This window comes from Phaethon aethereus, assembly GCF_964289735.1.
Source record: "Phaethon aethereus genome assembly, chromosome: 1".
Taxonomy (NCBI): Eukaryota; Metazoa; Chordata; class Aves; order Phaethontiformes; family Phaethontidae; genus Phaethon; species Phaethon aethereus.
Window position 1 is genome coordinate 88,682,474 of NC_138575.1, and position 22,239 is coordinate 88,704,712.

A 22,239-nucleotide genomic window follows, 5' to 3' on the forward strand; every position below is an offset into this window, starting at 1 on the left:
CATTTGTGGACTGTCCCAGTTACTAGTTTGGCTTTTATAACAAAACCTGCCGGGGTCGCGTTAGTTGACCTGCAACTAGAAATTCTTGCCAATCTTTCCGAGATGTCTGACCTGGTGACTGTAAATTGTAAAGGGAACCCTGCTAAAAGTGTTGCCTGTCAAACTGTGTAGTCAGTCTTGAATAGTATCTCTTCAACAGCTGAGTCACAGCATTAATAGTAGTATGGTGCTGCTTTGGGAAAATACGACTGGGAATTGGTGGGCTTTTAAAGACACTTACATTTAGATGACATTAACCTTTATAGGTTCCATGCTGGTGAAACAGGGTGATAACTTGCTCCTATCTTTGAAAGTTGCCTGTTTTTGAAAGGGTTGGTAATCTCAAGATTTGTTATTTATTCCTACTCTATAACATAAAATCAAGTATGAAAGGCAAGGAGAAAGTATAGCAGAGAGGTGTAATTTCTCTTTCCAGTTTAAATTATTATTTGCAGCTCTGCTGGTGGTTATAGCGGGTAAACTAAAAAAGGTTAACTTAAATTGCTGGAATCATTTGATGGTGACTACAGGGTGTTATTGCAGAGCTGGGGTTGTATGGGATCTGGTTCAAGTTCTCATTAGAACACAAAGGGTGAAGAGACTGATGGAAAATGATGCGTGTAAGATACTGAGCAAGCACGACAAACACTGAGCGTTACTTCAGAAGGTTTTCCAGGTTTAGCAAAAACTGGAGTAGTTGATGGTATTGTCGGATTCTCTTGCTGTAATGAAACCTGATTGGATTTGCTTTTGAGGATCAGAGCCATCTGAAACATGCTGTTTAAAGATGATTTGTCCCCGGATTTGTTTGGTGACCCTAAGTGAACACCTTATAGAAACACCATTAAAATTTCTCAGTCCAGACATGCTTCAGAGTTTTAAACCATGTATTTGTGGCATCTTTTACTTTAATATCTTATGCATTAATTACCGTAGCACAAGCTTTATTGTGAGTTAAATTGAGCAGTTTGTACTGGTGGGTTTGTATCAGTCTTCAGTCCTTATTTTTCTAAAACTGTTTATTTGAGAATCTGAATGACTTTAAGATAAAAATAAAAGGGGGAAAAAAACCCCACAATCTTGGGCAACTCAGAACATCATTCTCAGCAAAACTAGAAATCATGGGTGGTCATCTTACCTGATTTTTTCTGAAATTAGAGTTCTGAAATTTGTGGTGGTGTTTTTTTGGTAATGTTAACTATCTAAGAGTGAAGATGTGCAGTTTGTCAGGTAATAAGTATGTAACAAAGTAATGATAAAAACTCTTGCAAAATTGCAAACTTCCCATATTACTAGCAGTGCATTTCTAAACCTTGCATTTGGATGCATTCTGTCTAGGGAATAACTGCATTATGTGAATATGATCTGATAATGTATACATACGTAAGCAGACGATACATGTCTAGATATGTTTTGAAGGGTACGAAAAGTTCTTTCCTAAGTAATAATATGGAATTTTTAAGTTGTAGGTGCTTGCATACAGGCACGCCCATTCTCATGCACAAAGATTTAATGAAATCATTATTTTGTATTTTGTCACACTAGAACTCTCACACATCTATAGTGTATTCATGTTTCTCCTGTTCTCTCATCTCACATGCCATGCAAATGGTCAATTTAATCTGAGATGTCTGCCAGCTCTGTCTTGGGATAATGTGTTCTGGGAGGAAGAGAAAATTGTCAGAGAAGTCACATGTGGTTGACATGTGTTACCTATTAGAGCCTCAAGGCTGTAATCAGTGCCATATCTTTTCCCTAATACATGACCAAACACAGCAGATTTTTGCCTGGCATGTTCAGTGTCATCAACTGTGTTGCTGCTTCATACATATGGAAAAATGAAATTTTGAGTTTTATGTTGGTTAATGAGCAAGATGTGTCCAAGGAAACAACTCAAGGACTCAGCTGGGGCAGCTAGAGAGCTTGCTTTTTTTTTGACTTGCCAGTGGACTTCCTGGTTTCTGCCACCTTGTTGAGTCTGTCCTGTTGCCTGGCTTGCTGCACAGCCCGTCTCAGCCTTTTGCTACCAGCGCTGCTGATTAACCCCCATGACCTGGGAGAAAGTTGCTGAGCCAGCTGCCAACTACCCACTGCCGCAGCGTGGGAAGCTCTTGCTGCAGATCTCAGTGTTGCTAAGCAATGGCGATTTCGCAGTGCATTTTGCTGCCGTGCTGGAGAGCAGGAGCAGCAATGCTCCCAAACCCCATAGAGAAAATGCATTTGTCAGACTGCAAGGGCATGAGGCTATTGGGAGAAGGAGCCGAGTCGAGCAAAGGAATCTGTTTTTCCGACACCTTTGGAAAGTATGGGATAACTTGTGAGAGTAATGGTATTTCTTTGTCCAGTTTGTGGTCTAGAAGGCAAGAGGGGGAATATTTCTAGTAAGCACTACAAGAAAATGCTTTAACAGATTATTTTTTTAAATTACCCTGGGAAATACTCATTAGTTTATTAGACATTTTTGTCATCTGTTATCATAAGTTATTGGGCTGCCTGAGCTACTCTGACACTATCATCTGCTGTCATCTGATTAGTTGTCACTTACTTTTGAAGTTCACATAATTGAGTGTCAAGGGTGTCATGGGCCTTTTGTTTTTCTGGGTCCTTCTTTTAGCTGCCAAATAACCTGCAAATATATAAACGTTATGAAGACAAACACTTCTACTGGGAAGAAACTAGATGATATACCCTAAAGTAAAGACTGAGGGATGACCTTTTGAAAATATGGTTAAAAATTTCTGGTGTCTTCTCATTGTAAAATCCTAATGAAGAAACAGATGGGAGAAAACTTCTGCTCAGCATCCTTTTTCCATGCATGTTTTCAGCCTCTGAATCCATGTGAAGGATAAATGAAAACAAGGGAATATGTGGTATATATGTAAACAGATATGTTCTTGACTTCTTGCTGTTTTGATGAAAAAATAAAAATTTGGTGAGCAGTAGTTTTTATCTTACCTGTATGTGCACAAGTAAGCTACCAATCATTGCCTTTTTCTGTGGCAAATTGAAGGGGAAGGAAAATCCATTGACCCCAACTAGTGAAGAGAGGTAATTTCATGATGCAAATTTCAGCCCAACCTCTGTATTTCAGGTTCTATTTGATTTTTAAAATAAATCAATCTGGCCTTAGGACAGACCTATGCAGCAGTGTCCTCTGCAAAATCAGTAATGAATGACTTTGCTGAGACAATGTTGACTATTATATGCGTATTGAATGTGTGTGTTTTTTGGCCAGTAGCCCACATTTTTGAAAGATAAATTTTAAGAAAGAACATAACTCTCAAGAGTTGCTGGCCGAATCTGGAATTAGAACAGTGTTCTGATAACACAAGAAAAATTCCTTCAGGTTGGATGAAAGATGAAACATGATCATTACTCATCCTCTAAAAATTCCTCACGGCAGGTACCTGGGGAAGAAATGTAAGAGCAAAAAACCTGTAGTTAGGGAGCATTTCTCAGAGTGCTCTCGAAGCTTACAAAAGTTTGTGCAGTGTTATTACTTCTGTGGTCAGAGGCAGCAAGTTTTATTTAAGCACTTTTAGTTTATTTTTTCATGATTTTGTCCAATTATTTGCTTTTGAGTCTGTGCAAACCTAAGAGCACCTGCCATATCCCGTTACAAGTGGTTCCATAGTTTGATTCCATATTGTGTAGAAAACTTTTTAGTTTTGAAATCTGCTTGCTGTCCTAGGTGACTAGTTTTGGTATTGGAAAAACCCAGCCCATCTCTTCCTTGCCATTCATGAGTTTGTAGAATTGCATATGCCCTCAGTTGTATGCGTGTCTTAAGTGGAGAGTCTTGGTCATTTTTATTATACATTGTTATGTCCTTTCTTTGTGTCTTTTCAAGTTCCTTATTTTTTTTTGAGAGGAAGACTAACTTTGTTCTGTTTTCCATTTTGTTCACTGTTCCTTTCATAAGAATTGTATTTTGTATCTCTCAGGCTCCTTTATGGAGTTTAGAAACCCACTGTAGGGTGGCTTTTCTGCAGGAGCATTACTTTGCAAAATCTCATCCACTGTGTATGGTATTTCCAAACTATTTATAAATATGATTTAGAAATGGTGATTTATAAATATTTCCAAATGATTTTATAAATAAGCATGTGCTCAAGCATTCATGTCTGCAGGATCCTACTGGTGGGTTTCTCTCAGTGATAATTGGTTGTTTACATTTACCCTGTTTCCTATCTTTTCAACAATTATTTATCTGCATGAGAAAAACTTTCTCTTATCCTGTGGCAGGCTAGTTTTCTTAAGAGCATTTCTTAAGGGATGTTCTCACATACCTTCTGTATATATTCTCTGTCCATATGCAAGTTCACTTCTTAAAGACTGTAACTGATGCTAAGATAAGGCTTCCCCTTACTGACTTTGCTTCAGTTCATCTAATTTAAAGCTGTCCTCTGACTGATGCTGCTAATTGGGCAAATGCTATTTTGTAAATGCTATTTTGCTTCACTGCAATAGACATGGTGTCTTTCAGAATATGGCTGTTCTCTAAAACTTGCAAATGTGTGCAGGCAGGAAGCAGTCTGGCTGTGCGTTCCCTCTTAAATGTTTTACCGTACTGGTGCCATAGATAAAGACAACTGTGGCTGAAGACAAATGTGGTTAGTTAAGAACATTTTTTGAATGTTACTGCTATTTCATCAAACTGTCACAAGTGTGCCTATGCATATCAGGCAGATTCACCAGGAGCAGCTGTTGCCTTTGGTTTTTCTTTTTAATAATACAGTATTCTCACTGAATTCTTCTCACCCAGATTGGACGTGAGCTAATACAACACATTTAGGTCAGTTGTTCTCAGTGGCTTTTTTACATGTTTCTGAACTGATGACATTAAATCCTATGCCATTATTCAGAAGACTGAAAATTCTGCCTTTAAAAAAGGTGAGATATACAGATGCAAAGTGGAATTAGATAATCACACCCTATTTCTGTAACCTGCCTTCCAGAACAGTGAGGTAAATATCTACATCCAATGGCAATGAAGAAATTAAGTCATATTAGAGTTCAGGGCTTAGGGTCAAATTGAGAAGTTTTATTCTCTCTAATAGCATCCTCTCCTGTTTTTCTCTTATAAGCCAGATGGTTTGCTCTGAGGGAAAAAACGTGTTTGTTTCCCACTGGGAATCTTTGGACTTACGTGTGTTTTGATTTGGGAATTATTTAGGTTGTGGGAATGCTATTCCTGAATTTAAACTGCTTTCCTTTCATTTGGAATTAAGAACAGAGGGTGTAATAAGGAAATGAAATTAAGGCTATGTAGTCTAATTTGGACTGTGTTAAAATATTAAGGAAACGGGCCTGACAACTAAATAAAGATTGGCATACTGAGCTCTCAAACCAAATATGGTGGGGACAGCAACATGGACATGCATACAAAGTGGGAGGCAGATGCAAGTATGCGTTGCTGTACATCTGCTGGCTTCAGATGACGAGGCAGCTGTAATTCAGCAGCAGTTCAACCAAGTGAGTGAAACACTGTGGTTGTGCCTAATACACTTTGTCTTCTATAGGAGATTGTTCACTCAAGTTTTGCACCATTCTGATGAAGTTTTATGGCTACCAAACTGAAATTAGCTCCTCTTCAGATATCTTAAAGAAATTTTAGAATGTGGTTTGGACCAAAATGTGTTGAAGTGGCCCAAGCTTTTGATTATCTAAAGATGGAAGGGCTGGTGTGACATGATGGCTGTTAGAGGTGCATTTTTTGTGATACTTTTCCTACTGCCTAGCTGACAAAGTAGCTTAGCTTACAGTTATCTGTAAGAAATTGTGTCTTTACTGTCTCGGAAGGTCAGTACTTAGCTTGCTTCATGCATAAGGTTTCTGCAATCAGGTCACATGACTGTACTTGAGTCCAGATAACATCCTGCTCTCTTATTTACTGCCAAATATTAATCTTGCTTTGCTTGCTGCTGGGTTTAATTGACTGCTGCCTGTATTTAGTTTCTTCATACTTCTGAGCTATCATTCACAGGTACTTTTCGCTTCAATCTTGCACTTCCTGATTTCTCAAAATGGAGTTGCTCCAGATCTGTATTTTTTGGTTAGTTTTGATTGACAGCTTCATGTATGTAGCTGATTGCCATCACCATTCACTTCTTGACCATTATTCTTGCCTCCCTTCTGATACACTTGTGTCTTCTGCTTTCTACTCAATTTAATGCCATCTCCTTTCCCCTTTCCTACTCTGAAGCTCATCCTAATCTTTCTCTCCTGACATTGTGGCCTTTCAGTTAGCATTAGGTCTTAACCTTCCACTAGCTCAGATCAGAGTTCCAGCATTAATCTTAATTATGGACTGCACACAGTCCACTCTTTCCGCTTCCTATCTACAGTAATTCAGTTTTGTGTTTGTGTGTACAAACAAAATAAGGAGAAAAAAAAAAAGAAGACAGGATGATTAAAAGAAATGTGGAAAAAAACAGTTTGGTATTAATATGCTAAGCCCTTTTCAAATTCAGTTTTGTACACATTCAGGCTTTGTACTAGAGGGACTGCATTCAACTCTTGCCTGTATGAATTTTGAATTAAGCTGAAGGGCCATGTAGGATTTAGTTGGAGAGCAAAGTGAAGCAATCAAGTGAAGAGCAGAGTAAGGTTTACTGTAGTATAAATTCTTAGGCAAAGTTTTTAAATTGGGTCTTAAGGACATAGCTATTTAAGCAGCAGTTTGTTGATTAATAACATCTACCTGCAGGTCCACTTCTAGGTTCAAAGAACAATGACTTTGCTAAAATGCTTCACTGCCATTACTTCCTCATTTATAACATTAAGGAAAGTATTACAATTGATTATTTAGTGTTATTTATATGCTAAAATACTTCACTGTCTGGTACAAAAGATTAGGAACTCCTTTTCGTGTTGTCTATTATTCAGAACTAAGCAATCAACATGCTTCATTTTTTGTTCTGCTTTTTTAATTAGTCTAAAATGTTAAAAGCAATTGGTTTCTTCATGGATACTTAAGGGCTTATTCATTGCATTTTATAGCTGAGCTGAAATCGTATGTTGCAGTTTTGTATGAAATGTATGGTTTCATTGGCTAATTTTGAGGCACTTGTTTTCACAGTGGAATTAAACTGTTTTTCAAAAGTTTAATTCATTTTCTTAAACGTTATCTTGTTCGTTGTAAGTCATTAAGATATTTTACAAGTGGTATGCTTCAGTAGTGGCAGCTTTATTGCCAGAGCCTCATTAGAGATACAGAAAACTGGGTGGATAATTGTTTGCTTTTCATTTTCATGTTATGTTTTTCTACCACATCTATTATTGTCCATCACATTAAGAAATCTTGCTACAGTCTGAAAACTTGAATTATTTGAATCTTTTTGAGTAAAGATTGCTGTAATTTCCCTAGATCAGTACAGTCTTGCCCAGTCTGCATTATTCTTGCCTGGCCAGCTTCATAATGGCTGAAAATCAATAACATTTATTTTTTTAAGACCGTAATAACTGTGTTTAATGTCAGGCTGAGTTTATCAAGGAAACATTTTCACTCTGGATTAAAACACCTGGCTATGTGAAAAATAACTAATCTTTTAGGTTCAAAATGTGCCAGGGTATACTTTCTTGGGGAGGCTTTACATCTCTTCTTTTGCTTATGGAATCACTGTGATGGAATAGGGAGGTTCTGCTCTATGCTTGGGCACACCCCAGTTGTTGGGTTGCTCTGGCAGTAGTGCTGGACTGCTCTGAAATTCAGGTCACCTGCCAGAGCAGAAGTTTAACTTGGAAATTAAGTTAAATTATCCCTGAAGACTTCAGTCCTCTTAGATTCCTGTTGCAGGTTGATCCTTCCCCCCGACTCCCGATTAAACACAACAGTAGTCAAAGGTGTTCTGCACCAGTAGGAGTAGGTTCTGCTTCCAGCAGATGATGTCTGTCCAGGGTCCTGGCAAAGAACAAGATTTCTACATTGAGATCTCTAGTCTCTACACGTAACTAACTATAGATTCCAGCTTTCTAATGCTTATGAAGTTGTGTTGGCTTTCTGGGGTGTAAAATAACTTCTTTCCATAGCAGGGGTGCTTTGACACAGAGATACTTGCTATTTGTATGATACAGAGGCAGTTGTCTTCAGGAACAGCCCAAATGCTTTTAATAAATACAACTGCTAGGTTTTTCTCATGCAATCTTTCTGATTCCTTTAGCTTTCATCAAAGCATAGCTGGTGGTGGCATCTGCAAGCTGTCTGCGTAAAGAAGAACAAGAGTCTCTCTTAGATTCCTCTGTGTTTTTTCACTGGTTTAGGAAATATTAAAACCCTACCTTGATTGTAAAGGAACTGATGAGCATCCCACTTCTGGGTCTTTGATCTGCTATCTTTTCTGCTTAATAATAAAATAATTCCTTCTCAGTCACTGCATAAGGTAGGAGGGTAAGAATGGTTACATCCACCTATTAGGCCTATTGTATCTGACTTTCCTTGGAGGCAGAGTGGCCTGATGGTAATTTTTCCATTTAGGCTGGTTTCCTTCACTTTGTAGCAGCCCTGCTGTGACCTAGCCACATCTCAATAATGAGAAATCCATTTGATCTGCGTTTCCTTCAGGTTTGTTACTCCTGTAACTGGTGTCTGGATAGATGCCAAGTGTGTTACAAGCATGTTAGTGTCTTACAACACAAGAGTGTTAGAGCACTGTTAGAAGGTGAAAGGGAAAGAAGGGAAATTCTCTCCCTCATGGGAGAGAATTTCCTGCAAAAAAGCAGGAAAACCCATGGCCTGCAAAAGCAGGAAAACCCATGGCTTGAAATAAAGGTAGTTTTATTAAGTGAAGGAAAGGGGTGAGGGGGGTCAAAGTAATACAAAGACAATCACTTGCCACCTCCCACAAGGTGGACTGAAGCCCAGCTGGTCCCCGAGGAATGGCTACCTGCCATGTTATCTCCATGCCCCCCAATAGCTTTTATCACTGAATATGACGTTATATGGTATGGAGTATCCCTTTGGTCAGTTTGGGTCAGCTGTCATGTCTGTGTCCCCTCCCAGCCTCTTGCCCACCCCTGACTTACTCACTGTGAGGGGGCAGAGGGGGAGAAAAATAGCGTGCCTTAATGCTGTGCAAGCATTGCTCTGGAGTAGCCAAAACTCTGGTGTGTTATCAACGCTGTTTTAGTCACAAATCCAAAATGAAGCACTATACAGCCTGCTGTGAAGAAAATTAACTCCATCCCAGCCAGACCCAGTGCACCTGCTCAGCCCTCAACTCAGGCTAATGAAAGCCCCCATGGAAGTGTTTTTTGGAAGAAGTAATGAGATTTGCATGTGGTGTATATCTGTTGAAGAAAGGAGGAGGCACGGATGACATGTCAAATAATCAAAGTTTCTGTGAAGCACCTATTTGATGATTACTTTTCAACTTGGAGTGCATGACTTCAGTTTGCTGGCATAGAGTTTTAATTTGTCATCTTTTTCCTTATGTACATAAGGTGGCTATGTCTCAAATTTTCATAGTCTTCTCTGATGGTAATTGATCTATGCTAGTTCGCATATTTTCTCTAGCACCTCACTACTCGTAGTCTCTTCTGCTTCCACATAATAAATACACTAAGCAACTCTGTAGCTGGTATCGGACTTCTAAATCTCTATACTTATCCTTATGGTATAATGAAAATGGGCTATTTATTTTCTTCATATTCCTTTTCTCATGGAACACATGACAACGATCTGTCTCCCTGTACTTTTATAGTCTCTTGTGAGACTTTGAAATGGTATAAATAAAACAGTTTTTCATGTGGCATTTGGCATGCTGAAAGAATTTTAGTTAGACCATTTTTCTTTTAATGGCCCTGCTGTTTACACTTGGTTATATGATTTTTTAGGTATTTCAGACTGTAGATTTATGTGCTATCAAGTGACAGAATTATTTGTCTAATCTCAGGAAACTGAATTCTACCTAAATATATATAATCTGACTTACTATTTTGCAGTCTTTTGGAATAATACTTTTGCTTAATGCAAGTGTGCACGATTTTGTTAATAGTTCAGCTATTTCCCTGCTAAATTCCTTCTGTTAGCTTATGATGGATGGTTCTGTTTTATTTAGAAGAATGAACATTGCATTCGTTAGGCAAACTTCATTAAATTTGGAACTCAATCAACTAGAACTGTAATTATATGGAGAGAAAACTTCCTAATCTGACATTTGTAAAACTGAGCCCTTTTGGAATCAGTTATTATCTTATGCAACATGACCAACTGAGCCTTTGTACTGAATAGAGGCAGACCCTGGGAGGAGTGCCTTCAGCAAGAAGTGTTATTTTCTATTTTAATTGAATTGTTTTATATCCTTTTTCACTACAATGAGACATCTGCTCTCTCTGTATCCCGAGCAATAATAGATCAGACTGGGTGAGGTAGTAGTAAGCAGGCTATACTTCTCTAAACTATTATCTCATTCTTTGGAGTTACTTTATTACTTTTCAGATGACACCTTCTGGAGTCCAGGAGAATAATTGTCTTGCCCTTTAAGGGGCAGTTTATGGTTCTTAGCCTGGCTATGAAAGGGGAAAAAAACATACTCTATGAAGGAAAATTATTTCTCTTTGTAAGTTTAGACTGAATGGTTTGTATCAGCATCAGGAGTACAGTTGCCTATCAGTTGTAGCCTGTTTTCCCTGTAGCACTATGTGTGACCCTAATGCAGGCTCGTGATCTTTGAACACTTGCTGTTTCTTCCTGCTTCAGATTTCAGCTGCTACCTTGCTGGTAGAACAGTGCATTTTAGGATGGAGGAAGGCAGCTATGACAATGTCATTGACTGTTCTGGTTAGGTTGTGGACCTCAGCAGACACAGAAGCATTCAGCAGAAGCTATTATTTAGGAACAAATTAAGAATGACATTGCCTCCATGTAGTCCTCCAGGAAAGAAGCTAAGAGCAATTAACTTTAATCTCTAACCCATCCTAGCATAGCCGACAAATGGTTTTAAGTTGTATCTATCTTGCAACATGGGGCAGCCAAAGTGTTACGTTAAGTCTGTTGTCCTCATGTCTAGCTCTGCCCTCTATTCTTGTAGGCACAAGTCTTCTGGGGATGAACTCTGAATTTTGGACTCTTCCCCTTCAGAGAAGGGAAGATGGAATTAGCTTGCTTTGTGCTGCCTCATTGACACCTAAGGAAGAAGACTGGGTAGACAGTCTGTTGCAAAATACTGACTTGTTATCTCTCAACCTTTAGGAAATGTGCTCAGCCAAAGAGGTTTAAAAAGCAAAGATTGTTCTTCTGAGTCTTCCTCAAAGAAGAGGTGCTGGTGTGCAGTTAGGATTAGTTACCATAAATTGAAGAAGGAGAAGGAAAATTAAACTTAATTTGGTTGAAATAGCCTACTTATTCATAATAAAGAAGAAAAATGAATAATTTATTATGGGTTAGGATATCCTTAGGAGGATACCACTATCCTTAGGAGACTGTGGTAAGAAATAGTTGAGCTCTCACATGGAGTCTAGAAACTATAACCATACTGATTCGCAACTCAAACAGGCACCCATCACTGCTCAGGAAAGAGGCATGTGTAAGCAGAAGGGGCTTTGCTTGGTAATGTTTTGTTGGACTTCTGTGGGTCTAGGAAAGACAGACAATAAAAGATGAGAGAAAGGGGCAAAAAGGCAGCTGGAGGGAGAGCTTGAACAAACTGTTAGAGTGTGGTACAGACAAAAGCTTAGAGTATGAACCTATGCCTTTAATTGTCTCTCAGGGGCAAAAAAATAGTGAGAAAGTCTGTTTTGCTCTTTTGATGGCATTTATTTCTGTGGCTGCAAACAACACTGGAGAATCTTTTGTGAAACAGGTTGTCAGTCAGTTCTTATTGGGGACTACTGATTTAGGTGAGATTTCTATATATGGTGTTGAGGACTGACTTTTAACACTGTGAGAATGAAAGCAAATTTCTTGTCTGTATTTGAAATCGTATTGTTCAGTCACTGTGGGTTGTGTTTAGGAAACCATGGATGTTTTTACTCAGTTCTGGAGAGAGCTCTCTCCCAGCAGTTCTAGCCTTTTTGCTCTCAGTCTCTGTCTGAATGCATCTATTGGATTCATGAGGTGGCAAAAATAATCATAGGCTTTTGCATTTCCATGGCCCTTCTTTCATGGTTCTGTGCAGAGAACTCTGTGAAAAAGGTTGTTTAAACTTCTATTTTTGAAGATATTTTCTAGAGGGCTGGAAAGCAGATATTCTAGTGCCCAACATATTGCTGTCCCCCCTTGTAGACTTGAATGTAATTCTGAGATCTGGAAAACTGTGGATAATAGTACAGTGGTGTCCGAACTTTTTTCTGGGGTGTGGGAGGGTGACGACAGCAGTCCATCCACAAGCAATGTATTCTCTTCACTCCATGCCAATTATAGAATATGAGAGCATACTGAAGTGGTTATCACTGAGTTTAAGTTAGAAGGTTTTTATTTTTTTAAACTATTACAAGAGGAACTTTCAGGATTTCCCAAGGCTATGTATCCCTATTTGTTCAAACGCCTTGTGTATTTGAAAATGTTATCAATGTAGTTTAAATAAAGGAACAGAAATTACTTTGAGTGCCATAGCAGTATAACACATTCCAACTTTATGTCAGAAATACCTTGTCAGCTAATACTGAAGTTAGTTGTTGTGTCATGATCTGTTTTGCATATTTTTGAAGTGATAAATTAGATAATGGTCATATCACGTTTATGAAAAGGTACAAAGTTAAGTGCGTGCTGTAGCTCTACTCAAAGCAACCTCCACTTCAGCTCAAGCGATGGAATTTGTCACTTGGCTGAAGGTTTTAAACCCTACAGTACTTACACACCACGGTGAATTCGTTTCCTGAGAGTTATAGGTAATGCCTGGTGGCCAGTTTGTCAAAAGATAAGTCTTCTACTTAATCTTGCAAAAGGTAGCGTGTCCCAATCTGTACTTGAATATTCTTAACAAACACCACTGACTTAAGGCTTTCCATATCTAGTTTAAATTAATTGAAACAGATGCACAGTTATTTTTTAATAAATTAGTTGGCGATTACTTTGTCAGAGACTGTTGTGTTTAATTTTTATTATTCAGGGGAATAAGTCTCTGAAAATGGAATTAAGCTTGTATGTAAGTATCAGTCATTTAGGTGTGTAAAAGAAATACAGTGGTGGTGATGGCTTCAGTTATTGTTATGCTTGAGGGGAAAACAGTCTCTAAACATGTAAAACTCAGAAATTAAACAACCAGGCAGGAACACTGTGCTGTAGAAATTCCGTTAAGGATAGAAAGCACATTACAGAAAAAAGAAAAAAAAAAAGGCTTAGCTTGTTAGGAGGCTACTGCCATTAAGGTGCTAATAGTATAGTTATTGTACTGTTTTATAGAACAGTGAAATTCGGCTACTTCCTTAGTGTGTAGGGAGTTCTACACACTCCATGAAAATAAACAAACTCATGGTAATTCTTGCTTTCCTCTAGAAACAATGACCTCTGCCTACTAAGGGGCAACAGCTTAGGTTGGGATGGTCTAAGGAGGTCAAGGCTAACATGGTCAATGGCTCACCAGCTGTTCATCCCATCTCCCTTGTACAAACCGATGAGTCACTCATCGATCAACTCTAAATTGCTGCTGTTTCAAATGAATGGCATTTTAGGGTAAAGCACCATTGATTTTATTTGGCTTTAAATGCTCCCCTTTAAATGGTGACAGTTGAGGAATCCATTAGCACCTCACAGTGTGAGTCCCTGCAGGCAGTGATGTGAATGTCTTGGGACTGACTTTATCAGCCAAGTCAAGCCAAGCCAGGGCATCCATGCTCATCAGTCCATGCTTTCAGTGGCTTGGTAGCTTCCGTAACTGCAAAACTTTGAACGTTTCGGTAGTAAATGTTGGGAAATGCAAAGCGTTACTGCAAGTACCCATTGCTTTATCGTGTATATGCTCTTTTTTAACACTTCTCTCTTAGAGTTCCTAATAGCTTTTTGAAGCTGAATGTCTTTCCTTTTTGTGTCAAAGTACAGTTGCTCATGTTCAGGTTAAGAAAGCAGATGAGAAGGGTTGGGTCTCTTTTCTATCTTTAGTTGTCTTTTCTCCCCAAAAGCCACACTGTTCCAGAGGACAGATGCTTTGAAAGACAAGTGTCATCCTCTTATATAGCTGCTAATTCCTTGCTCATTTTGATTATTCTTTGTATTGTCATCTTTGTAGTAGCTTTGCTTTGCTACTGCTTGCGTTATTTTCTCATGCTTGTGATGTTTAAGAAAAGTAAAGAAATAATCACTTATAAAAGAAATCCTTCTTTTTGTGTGTAGGAAACTCACAAATGGGTGCTACCATAGTAGATGCATTGGATACTCTTTATATCATGGGGCTTCATGATGAATTCAGAGAAGGACAAGAGTGGATTGACAAAAATCTTGATTTCAGTGTGGTGAGTAGAGCTTGCCCTAATATTTTTCTAAGTCCTTTTCATAGTGTTCCTCTTGTAGGGAGACCGAAGAGGTCATTCAGCAGGAGCTTAAGAAACTTATGATTCAAAGTATCAGAAATTCAGATGTAAGCTTTAGTGAAGTCCTCTGTGTTTGTAACTTCATGTATTTTGAAAAAACAAACCCCAGCACTTTCCCACTTTAATTATAAGTAAAGATACACATATATTGTATTTTCAAAGTACAAATTACATTTGGATAATGGAAGAAAGGGAGAGTGGTCAGAGAGAACCAACAGGGCCTCAGAAATGAATGCAGAAAAATGAGGCTTTACTAGCTAATAATAACTGGGAATAACTGAGCTGTGAAAGACAATTTTCCCCCACCAACCACAGTATATAAATCACTTAACAATACAATGTCGTTTTCTCCCATGTCCTTAGGATGTTTTAACATGAAGAATGCCACTTGAGTCATCTTAGTGTGCCTCTAGGTTCTGAATCTATCAGAAGAATTTCCCAGCTTGTAATACAGCATCTGACATTCTTCTTGTATGCAGAGTTTGGAAATGTTAAATGGAAGAAATGGCTCTATTTTTCATCCTTATTGATTAGTGTTCTTATTACTAATTTTGGGACTTGTCACAGACTCTGTGACAGAATTTGTATTTCAATCCTTGGATTTGCCCTGTCGTTCCAAAAATAATTGTTCATTCAGTAATGCACAAAATGTAGGTATACAGTCAGAATTGAGCAGATGCTTACTGTTGTTTTTGTAGGATATAATTATCCTACATTTCAGAAATTATTTGTTTGGGTTTTTTCCTTTTGTTTTATACATTGACTGGCGAACATTAAAGAAATTCTACTCTCTGCTCTTTTCAGTTAGTGCCAGATAATTATTAAGACTAAAACTGAAAACCCTAAATATATCAGAAAGAGTGTAGACATAATAGTACCATCATGAGGGTGAACTAAATTACTCCCATAACTTTGATCTGAGGTAATCTCGATATAAATTTGCAGAATTAATCTAGGGTTTCGATGAAAGAAACTTACATGACCCACTGAGGTTCAATTACAGTTTCCTATATCGAAAAACATTTCTGAAGGTTAATGAGTTGTCTTGTATATACCAAACTTGAGTAATTTACTTACATGTTTTGAAGTTTGTAAATAAATACATACATTTGTTCTTCTTGAATTCTTTTACTGGGAAGTAAAAATTATTGTTTGCACTCTACACTGTACCACTGTTTATGTGATTCATGACTTTAATAGGTATTGAGTGGAATTGTATGCTGTGTTGTTGATATTTTTCTTATATTACCTGTATATGAATAAAAATGTCTTTTACTAAAAACTCTTATTTGGGAGTATTTCAAACTTTAGATTTTTAATCATCAGTGCTATTTGAGGAAATCTTTATTCATATAAGCTTTCTGAAATAAGTGATGTGTGCAAAATGCATTTATTTTGGATACAAGCAAAGCGCATGATACAACTGTGGGTGCCATAGAAATAGTGTGAAAGGAAAGGTATACCTACAAATATCATAGAATCATACAATCATTAAGGTTGGAAAAGACCTTTAAGATCATCAGGTCCAACCGTCAGCCCAACACCACCATGCCCACTAAACCGTGTCCCGAAGTGCCATGTCTACACGTTTTTTTGAACACTTCCAGTGATGGTGACTCCACCACCTCCCTGGGCAGCCTGTTCCAATGCTTGACCACTCTCTCCGTAAAGAAATTTTTCCCAATATCCAGTCTAAACCTCCCCTGGCGCAACTTGAGGCCATTTCCTCTCATCCTATCACTAGTTACTTGGGAGAAGAGACCAACACCCACCTCACCATGACCTCCTTTCAGGTAGTTGTAGAGAGTGATAAGGTCTCCCTTGAGCCTCCTCCAGACTAAACAATCCCAGCTCCCTCAGCTGCTGCTCATGAGACTTTTTCTCCAGACCCCTCACCAGCTTCGTTGCCCTTCTGTGGACATGCTCCAGCACCTCCATGTCCTCCTTGTAGTGAGAGGCCCAAAACTGAACTCAATATTCGAGGTGCAGCCTCACTAGTGCCGAGTGCAGGGGCACAATCACTTCCCTACTCCTGCTGGCCACACTATTTCTGATACAGGCCAGGATGCTGCTGGCCGCCTTGGCCACCTGGGTACACTGTTGGTTCATGTTCAGCCGGCTGTCAACCAGCAGCCCCAGGGTCCTTTTCTGCCAGGCAGCTTTCCAGCCACTCCTCCCTGAGCCTGTAGCGTTGCATGGGGTTGTTGTGACCCAAGTGCAGGACCTGGCACTTGGCCTTATTAAACGTCATACAATTGCCCATCGATCCAGCCTGTCCAGATCTCTTTGCAGAGCCCTCCTACTCTCCAGCAGATCAACACTCCCACCCAACTTGGTGTCCTCTGCAAACTTACTGAAGGAGCACTTGATCCCCTCATCTAGGTCATCCATAAAGATGTTAAACAAGACTGGCCCCAAAACTGAGCCCTGGGGAACACCACTTGTGACCAGCTGCCAGATGGATTTAACTCTGCTCAGCCATCCAGCCAGTTCTTTACCTAGAGAAGAGTACACCTGCCTAATCCATGAGCCGCCAGTTTCTCCAGGAGAATGCTGTGGGAGACGCTGTCAAAGGCTTTAATAAGGTCCAGGTAGACAACATCCACAGCTTTTCCCTCATCCACTAGGCAGATCACCTGGTCATAGAAGATCAAGTTGGTCAAGCAGGACCTGCCTTTCATGAACCCATGCTGGCTGGGCCTGATCCCTTGGTTGTCCTGCACATGACCTGTGAGTGCCCTCCAGATGAACCACTCCATAATCTTCCCTGGTACGAAGGTCAGGCTGACAGGCCTGTAGTTCCCAGGATCCTCCTTCTGGCCCTTCTTGTAGATGGGCTTCACATTGGCACGCCTCCAGTCTTCTGGGACCTCCCCTGTTAACCAGGACTGCTGATAAATGATGGAGAGTGTCTTGGCAAGCTCCTCCGCCAGCTCCCTCAGTGTTCTTGGGTAGATCCCATCTGGCCCCATAGACTTGTGAGTGTCCAGGTGACATAGCAGGTCCTTAACTGCTTCCTCCTGGGTTATGGGGACTTTATTGTGCTCTCCATCCCTGTCTTCCAGCTCAGGGGGCTGAATACCCTGAGGATACCTGGTCTGGCTATTAAAGACTGAGGCGAAGAAGGCATTAAGTACCTCAGCCTTATCCTCATCCTTGGAGACAATGTTCCCTGCCATATCCAGTAAGGGATGGAGATTTTCCTTGCCTCTCTTTTTGTTGTTAATATATTTATAAAAACATTTTTTGTTATCCCTTACAACCATGGCCAGAGTGAGTTCTAGCTGGGCCTCTGCCTTTCTAATTTTTCTCTGCGTGACCTAATGAGATCCTTGTACTCTTCTCGAGTTGCCTGCCCCTTCTTCCAGAGATGATAAACTTTCCTTTTTTCCCCTGAGTCACAGCAAAATCTCCCTCTCCAGCCAGGCTGGTCATCTTCCCCACCAGCTCGTCTTATGGCACATGGGGACCACCTGCTCCTGCGCCTTTAAGATTTCCTTCTTGAAGACTGTCCAGCCTTCCTGGAGCCTTTTGCCCTTCAGGACTGTCTCCCAAGGGACTTTATCAACCAGTGTCCTGAACAGGCTGAAGTCTGCCCTCCGAAAGTCCATGGTAGTGGTTTTGCTGACCTTCTTCCTTACTTCACCAAGAATTGAGAATTCGATATCATTTCATGGTTGCTAAGCCCAAGACTGGCTCCGACCATCACATCTCTCACCAGTCTTTCTCTGTTTGTAAACAGCAGGTCAAGTGGGGCACCTCCCCTTGTAGGCTCACTTACCAGCTATGTTAGGAAGTTACCTTCCACTCACTTCAGGAACCTGTGTGCTAATTGGTGGGTCAGCTTGTGCAGTGTACATTCTAGTGACTTTTCTGGATAAAAGGAAAGGCTCCCTTATCTCAAAATCTTTTAATAAAACTACATTTCTGTGTCTAATGTGTTGAACAAGTAAAAGTTTAGGGGGGAGACAGATGGGATGTATGCAGGCAAAGGAGTGAATGGGGTGTAGATGGAGGCAGAAAGATGCTAAAACTAGCTAGTTCCTTTTAATTGTTCAGTGAGTTAAATGAATCAAAATGTACTGGTGAATTTATTCCAAGGGTATTAATGTGGAGGAAAGCAGTAAAATGGTGTGTTCTCTTGAGTTTCTCAGTGGTCTTGCAGTACTTGTTGTCATAACAGTAAATACATACAGGCTATTCCTAGACAGAGATTATGTTAAAATGGAGCTCTGAGTTTGAGATTGGTAATTCAGGTTAAGAAAGCACACTGCAGGAATTCTTTAACTATTATTCTACTTTATCCTGTAAACACAGAAGATTTGGTGTTATGCTTAAACATAAGAGAAAAAATGCTGAATTATGGAAATGTACAGTCCTTGCCTTCTTTCGCACCATTCCCAAACAACTTCAATTGCCCTTTGTCATGATAATATGATTAGAGAGCAGAATAAAACCTAATTAGACTTTTAAAAAAATCAGTTGAAGCTATAACTACAATTATCAGCTGGTGTCATGAAGATGCACACAGGAATTTTAGGATGTATCTAGATACTGAAACAATACAAACCCTTGCATGCATATTGGTTTAGGCTATGTAATTGCCCCTGCCTTGGCGATTTTTTTTTCTTCTTTGATAAGGGAGTTGGCTAATTATTTACTCTTTCTTCCTGTTCTAGAATTCAGAAGTGTCTGTTTTTGAGGTCAATATTCGCTTCATTGGTGGTCTTCTAGCAGCATACTACCTTTCAGGACAAGAGGTAAGGAAACTGCAAGGTGTCTGTGAAATTTAATATATTCTAGCAAATGTTGCATATGAAGAGTTTTCTAGAATCTTGTTTTCTCAGTAGTTTGCAAACTAATTTTACAGTAGTAAGTTGCCTAAAGTAACAAAATTCTTTGGTATCTTTAAAGCTTGTTTCTGTGCAGGTGTTGGCCAATTCAGGATCCTCTGTTAGGTCTTTGAAATGCTGCTTTTATCAAGATGTTTTCAAAAAGCTATCCACTCAAGTAAATGTCAGCCTGAGATGTTAACTCACTAGTTTTTCATGCCAACAATTACTTGTTTTGATATTCTGTAACTCCATGAAGGTAGAAATAATAGTTTTGTCACTTATTCTGCAAGGCTGTAGGTTTGCTTCACAAAAACGCTACACAGTCTTCTTACCATCTTCTTAGTAACAAACTGAGAAATATCAAAAGCCAATTTCGACCCACTTTTGAAACTTGTATTAAAAAGATTGGAGACTTATATTTCTGAATGCTTATCCTAAGGTACGCTTAGGTTGAAAGGATGTGTCTGCTCAAAGACTTGCAACCGTGGACGACTTCGGTCTAGCAGTAGCGTTGCTGTGACCTAATCCATTATTATTTTACATATTTTACTTCACAAGGTTTGAGGCTGATCCAACCTACAGATTAAGTTGTAGCTCTTCTTATGTGTTATCAGCTACCTGTCTTTTGATCTATTGCCTACATGTTTGATTTGTTTAGTTTGACCCTTCTGTAGTCCCCTACCTAAAATATTATACTTCCAGCTATATTTCATGGCTTAAGATTTGATACATTTTCAGGTGTTCATATTCATCTTCCCCATTTGTCTAGGGGACTACCACACATATAAAGTTCTTAGTGTTTTTAAGCCCACAGCCCAAAAAACAACAAAGACAAACCCCATATTTGTTGGCTCTTCATGTCTTTAGCATCATCCTCAGATCTGTGAATTTTTTGTTGTAGGAGTGTCTTCTTTTTGGATGAAGAGCTTAGTGGAAAAGCACAGATCCAGTTTATATCTTGAAAGAAATCACTAGTTTGTTTTTCATCAGGTACTATTGCTTCGCCGTTGTTACTGTCCACTCTCTCCAAGCCCCTCATCTGCAGAGGGATGAGCTGCAAGTAGTCCTTTCTGCTGCACTCATTTATATGGTCTGTTATAGGAGGCCCAAAGGAAAGGAGAAGCACAGAATTTTGCCCCTCTCTATGTAGCAACTGAAGAGCTGAGCTTGCATTCATGCCAGTGAGCCTTTCTCTGCCTCCAGAATCTGTCAGGCTTAGGTTTTCCATCAGTTTTCTCACAGCTCAGTAAGGATTTTACCTCCAGGGAGTGATCCTATTCTCCAGTGTTCCAAGTCAGCCTTTTAATTTGATTGCTGTGGCAATTCTTCAGGAAGACAGTGTTTGTAGCAGCTATCACTTAAGTTAGAGTAGTGGTAAAACTCAAGCTCTGTTAACTTACACTTTTGTCCTAACAAAAGAAGGCGTAAAAATCACTGAATGATCAACCCAAATAGTAACTTAAGACAGCTTCTGAATCTCATCTAGGTCAGCATTATTAACCTACCGGTTGTCTTTTGAAGGCCCCCAGAACAGAAGCTTTCTTTTGCTGTCAGATATAAGCAAGGAAAACTGCTTGTTGTTTTTATTTCTGTAGCAAAGTTGTTTCGTGGAGAGCAGTTTGAGCTTGCATGTGCTTTTCAACTTGTGCCAAGGAGCCGCTGAAATAGCTAAGCTGGAACCCTTAGGAGTCATGGTAGTTCCTTCTGTAGACCAAGTGACGTTAGCAGCATGTTGAAAGATGCTTCCTTTCCATAAATCTGTATTTCTGTTGCTTGGAGCTCAGATCACATTAAGTACTATGTGATCACTGAAGCCTTCAAGCATTGAGTAGAGCAGTCCCACACCATCTTTTGAGCTAGGAACATTGATCCTGTCTTTAGATGATGTAAACTGGAGCATGCTTCTTGGAGACATCTACTTTGAATATGCAAAACCTCAGAGAAAGAGCAAAGATCACTCAATGGTAGCTGGATTGTTTCTATAAATCAATACTGTATCTATGCACAAGGACCTTAACAAGAACTTTTTGCCCCAATATGCAGACGGGTGCAGCCAAACACTGCCAAAACACATGCTTTGCCTGCATTTGTGAATTTGACTATTCCTTTTCCTTTCAGTCGCTTCTAACCACTGGGTACAGTCAGAAGAAGCTCCTTTGAAGAGTTTTCATCAACACATTTTATATCTTTCCTTCTTAGAAGGCTTTTACCTTCTGTCTTTCCTAAATTTTGGCTACTGGGCTGACTCTTGTTAAAAGTATTTTTGTGGCGTCAGTGCACTTTAAATGCTTTGTGACTTGTGATAGAAGATTATTCCTGTCAGGTGTTCATATATATTACCTTTTTTTTCCAAAAGAAGAACTCATGAAAAGAAAAGTGTTCAGACTGCATTTCTTACAAAATAGTGTGACAAATAGGACTGATTCTGGTACCTGAGAGACTATTTTATTTGCTAAGTTGGATGGTTTCTCAGCAGTTTGTCAGTGTGGATAAGACAAGCAAGGGAACTTGAGGCTTTTCAGCAACTGAGACCAGGAGAGAGACACCTGCCTCTGACAACTCCTTGGAGCTGGAAACAGGTTTGTTTGAGATGTGATTTCCAATCTGGTCTTTTCTCTTCTGTTCCCAAGAAGGGAAGGTATTCCTTAGCTCAGGATTTGAGCATGCTTAATTTCTTTTTTTACTGCATTCAGACATGTGAGCAGACGCTTCTTAGCCACTGCTAAGACAGGCAAGCCTGATCCCAGCTGTTTGGATGTTTTGCCTAATCAGGTTGTGAATGTACACATGGGCTTATGCCTCTAAGGGAGTCTCTATCAACTGTTAGGTATTCTTCCTTTGTTCACCAAGCTATCATTCACTTGCTTATATTCCTTCCCACACCTTGATAGTCCAATCC

The 22,239-nt window shown here is 39.5% G+C and overlaps 1 protein-coding gene across 1 annotated transcript in view; it reads left to right on the top strand.

The window, feature by feature from the left end:
* Nucleotides 1-22,239, top strand: part of MAN1A2 (mannosidase alpha class 1A member 2) — a gene marked incomplete at both ends in the record, with an annotated part of 151,258 nt that overhangs the window by 53,062 nt on the left and 75,957 nt on the right. The window contains 2 exons of the mRNA XM_082012028.1: nt 14,309-14,427; nt 19,185-19,265. Coding sequence (XP_081868154.1) covers nt 14,309-14,427; nt 19,185-19,265 — 200 coding nt within the window. The remainder of the gene's footprint in view (nt 1-14,308; nt 14,428-19,184; nt 19,266-22,239) is intronic.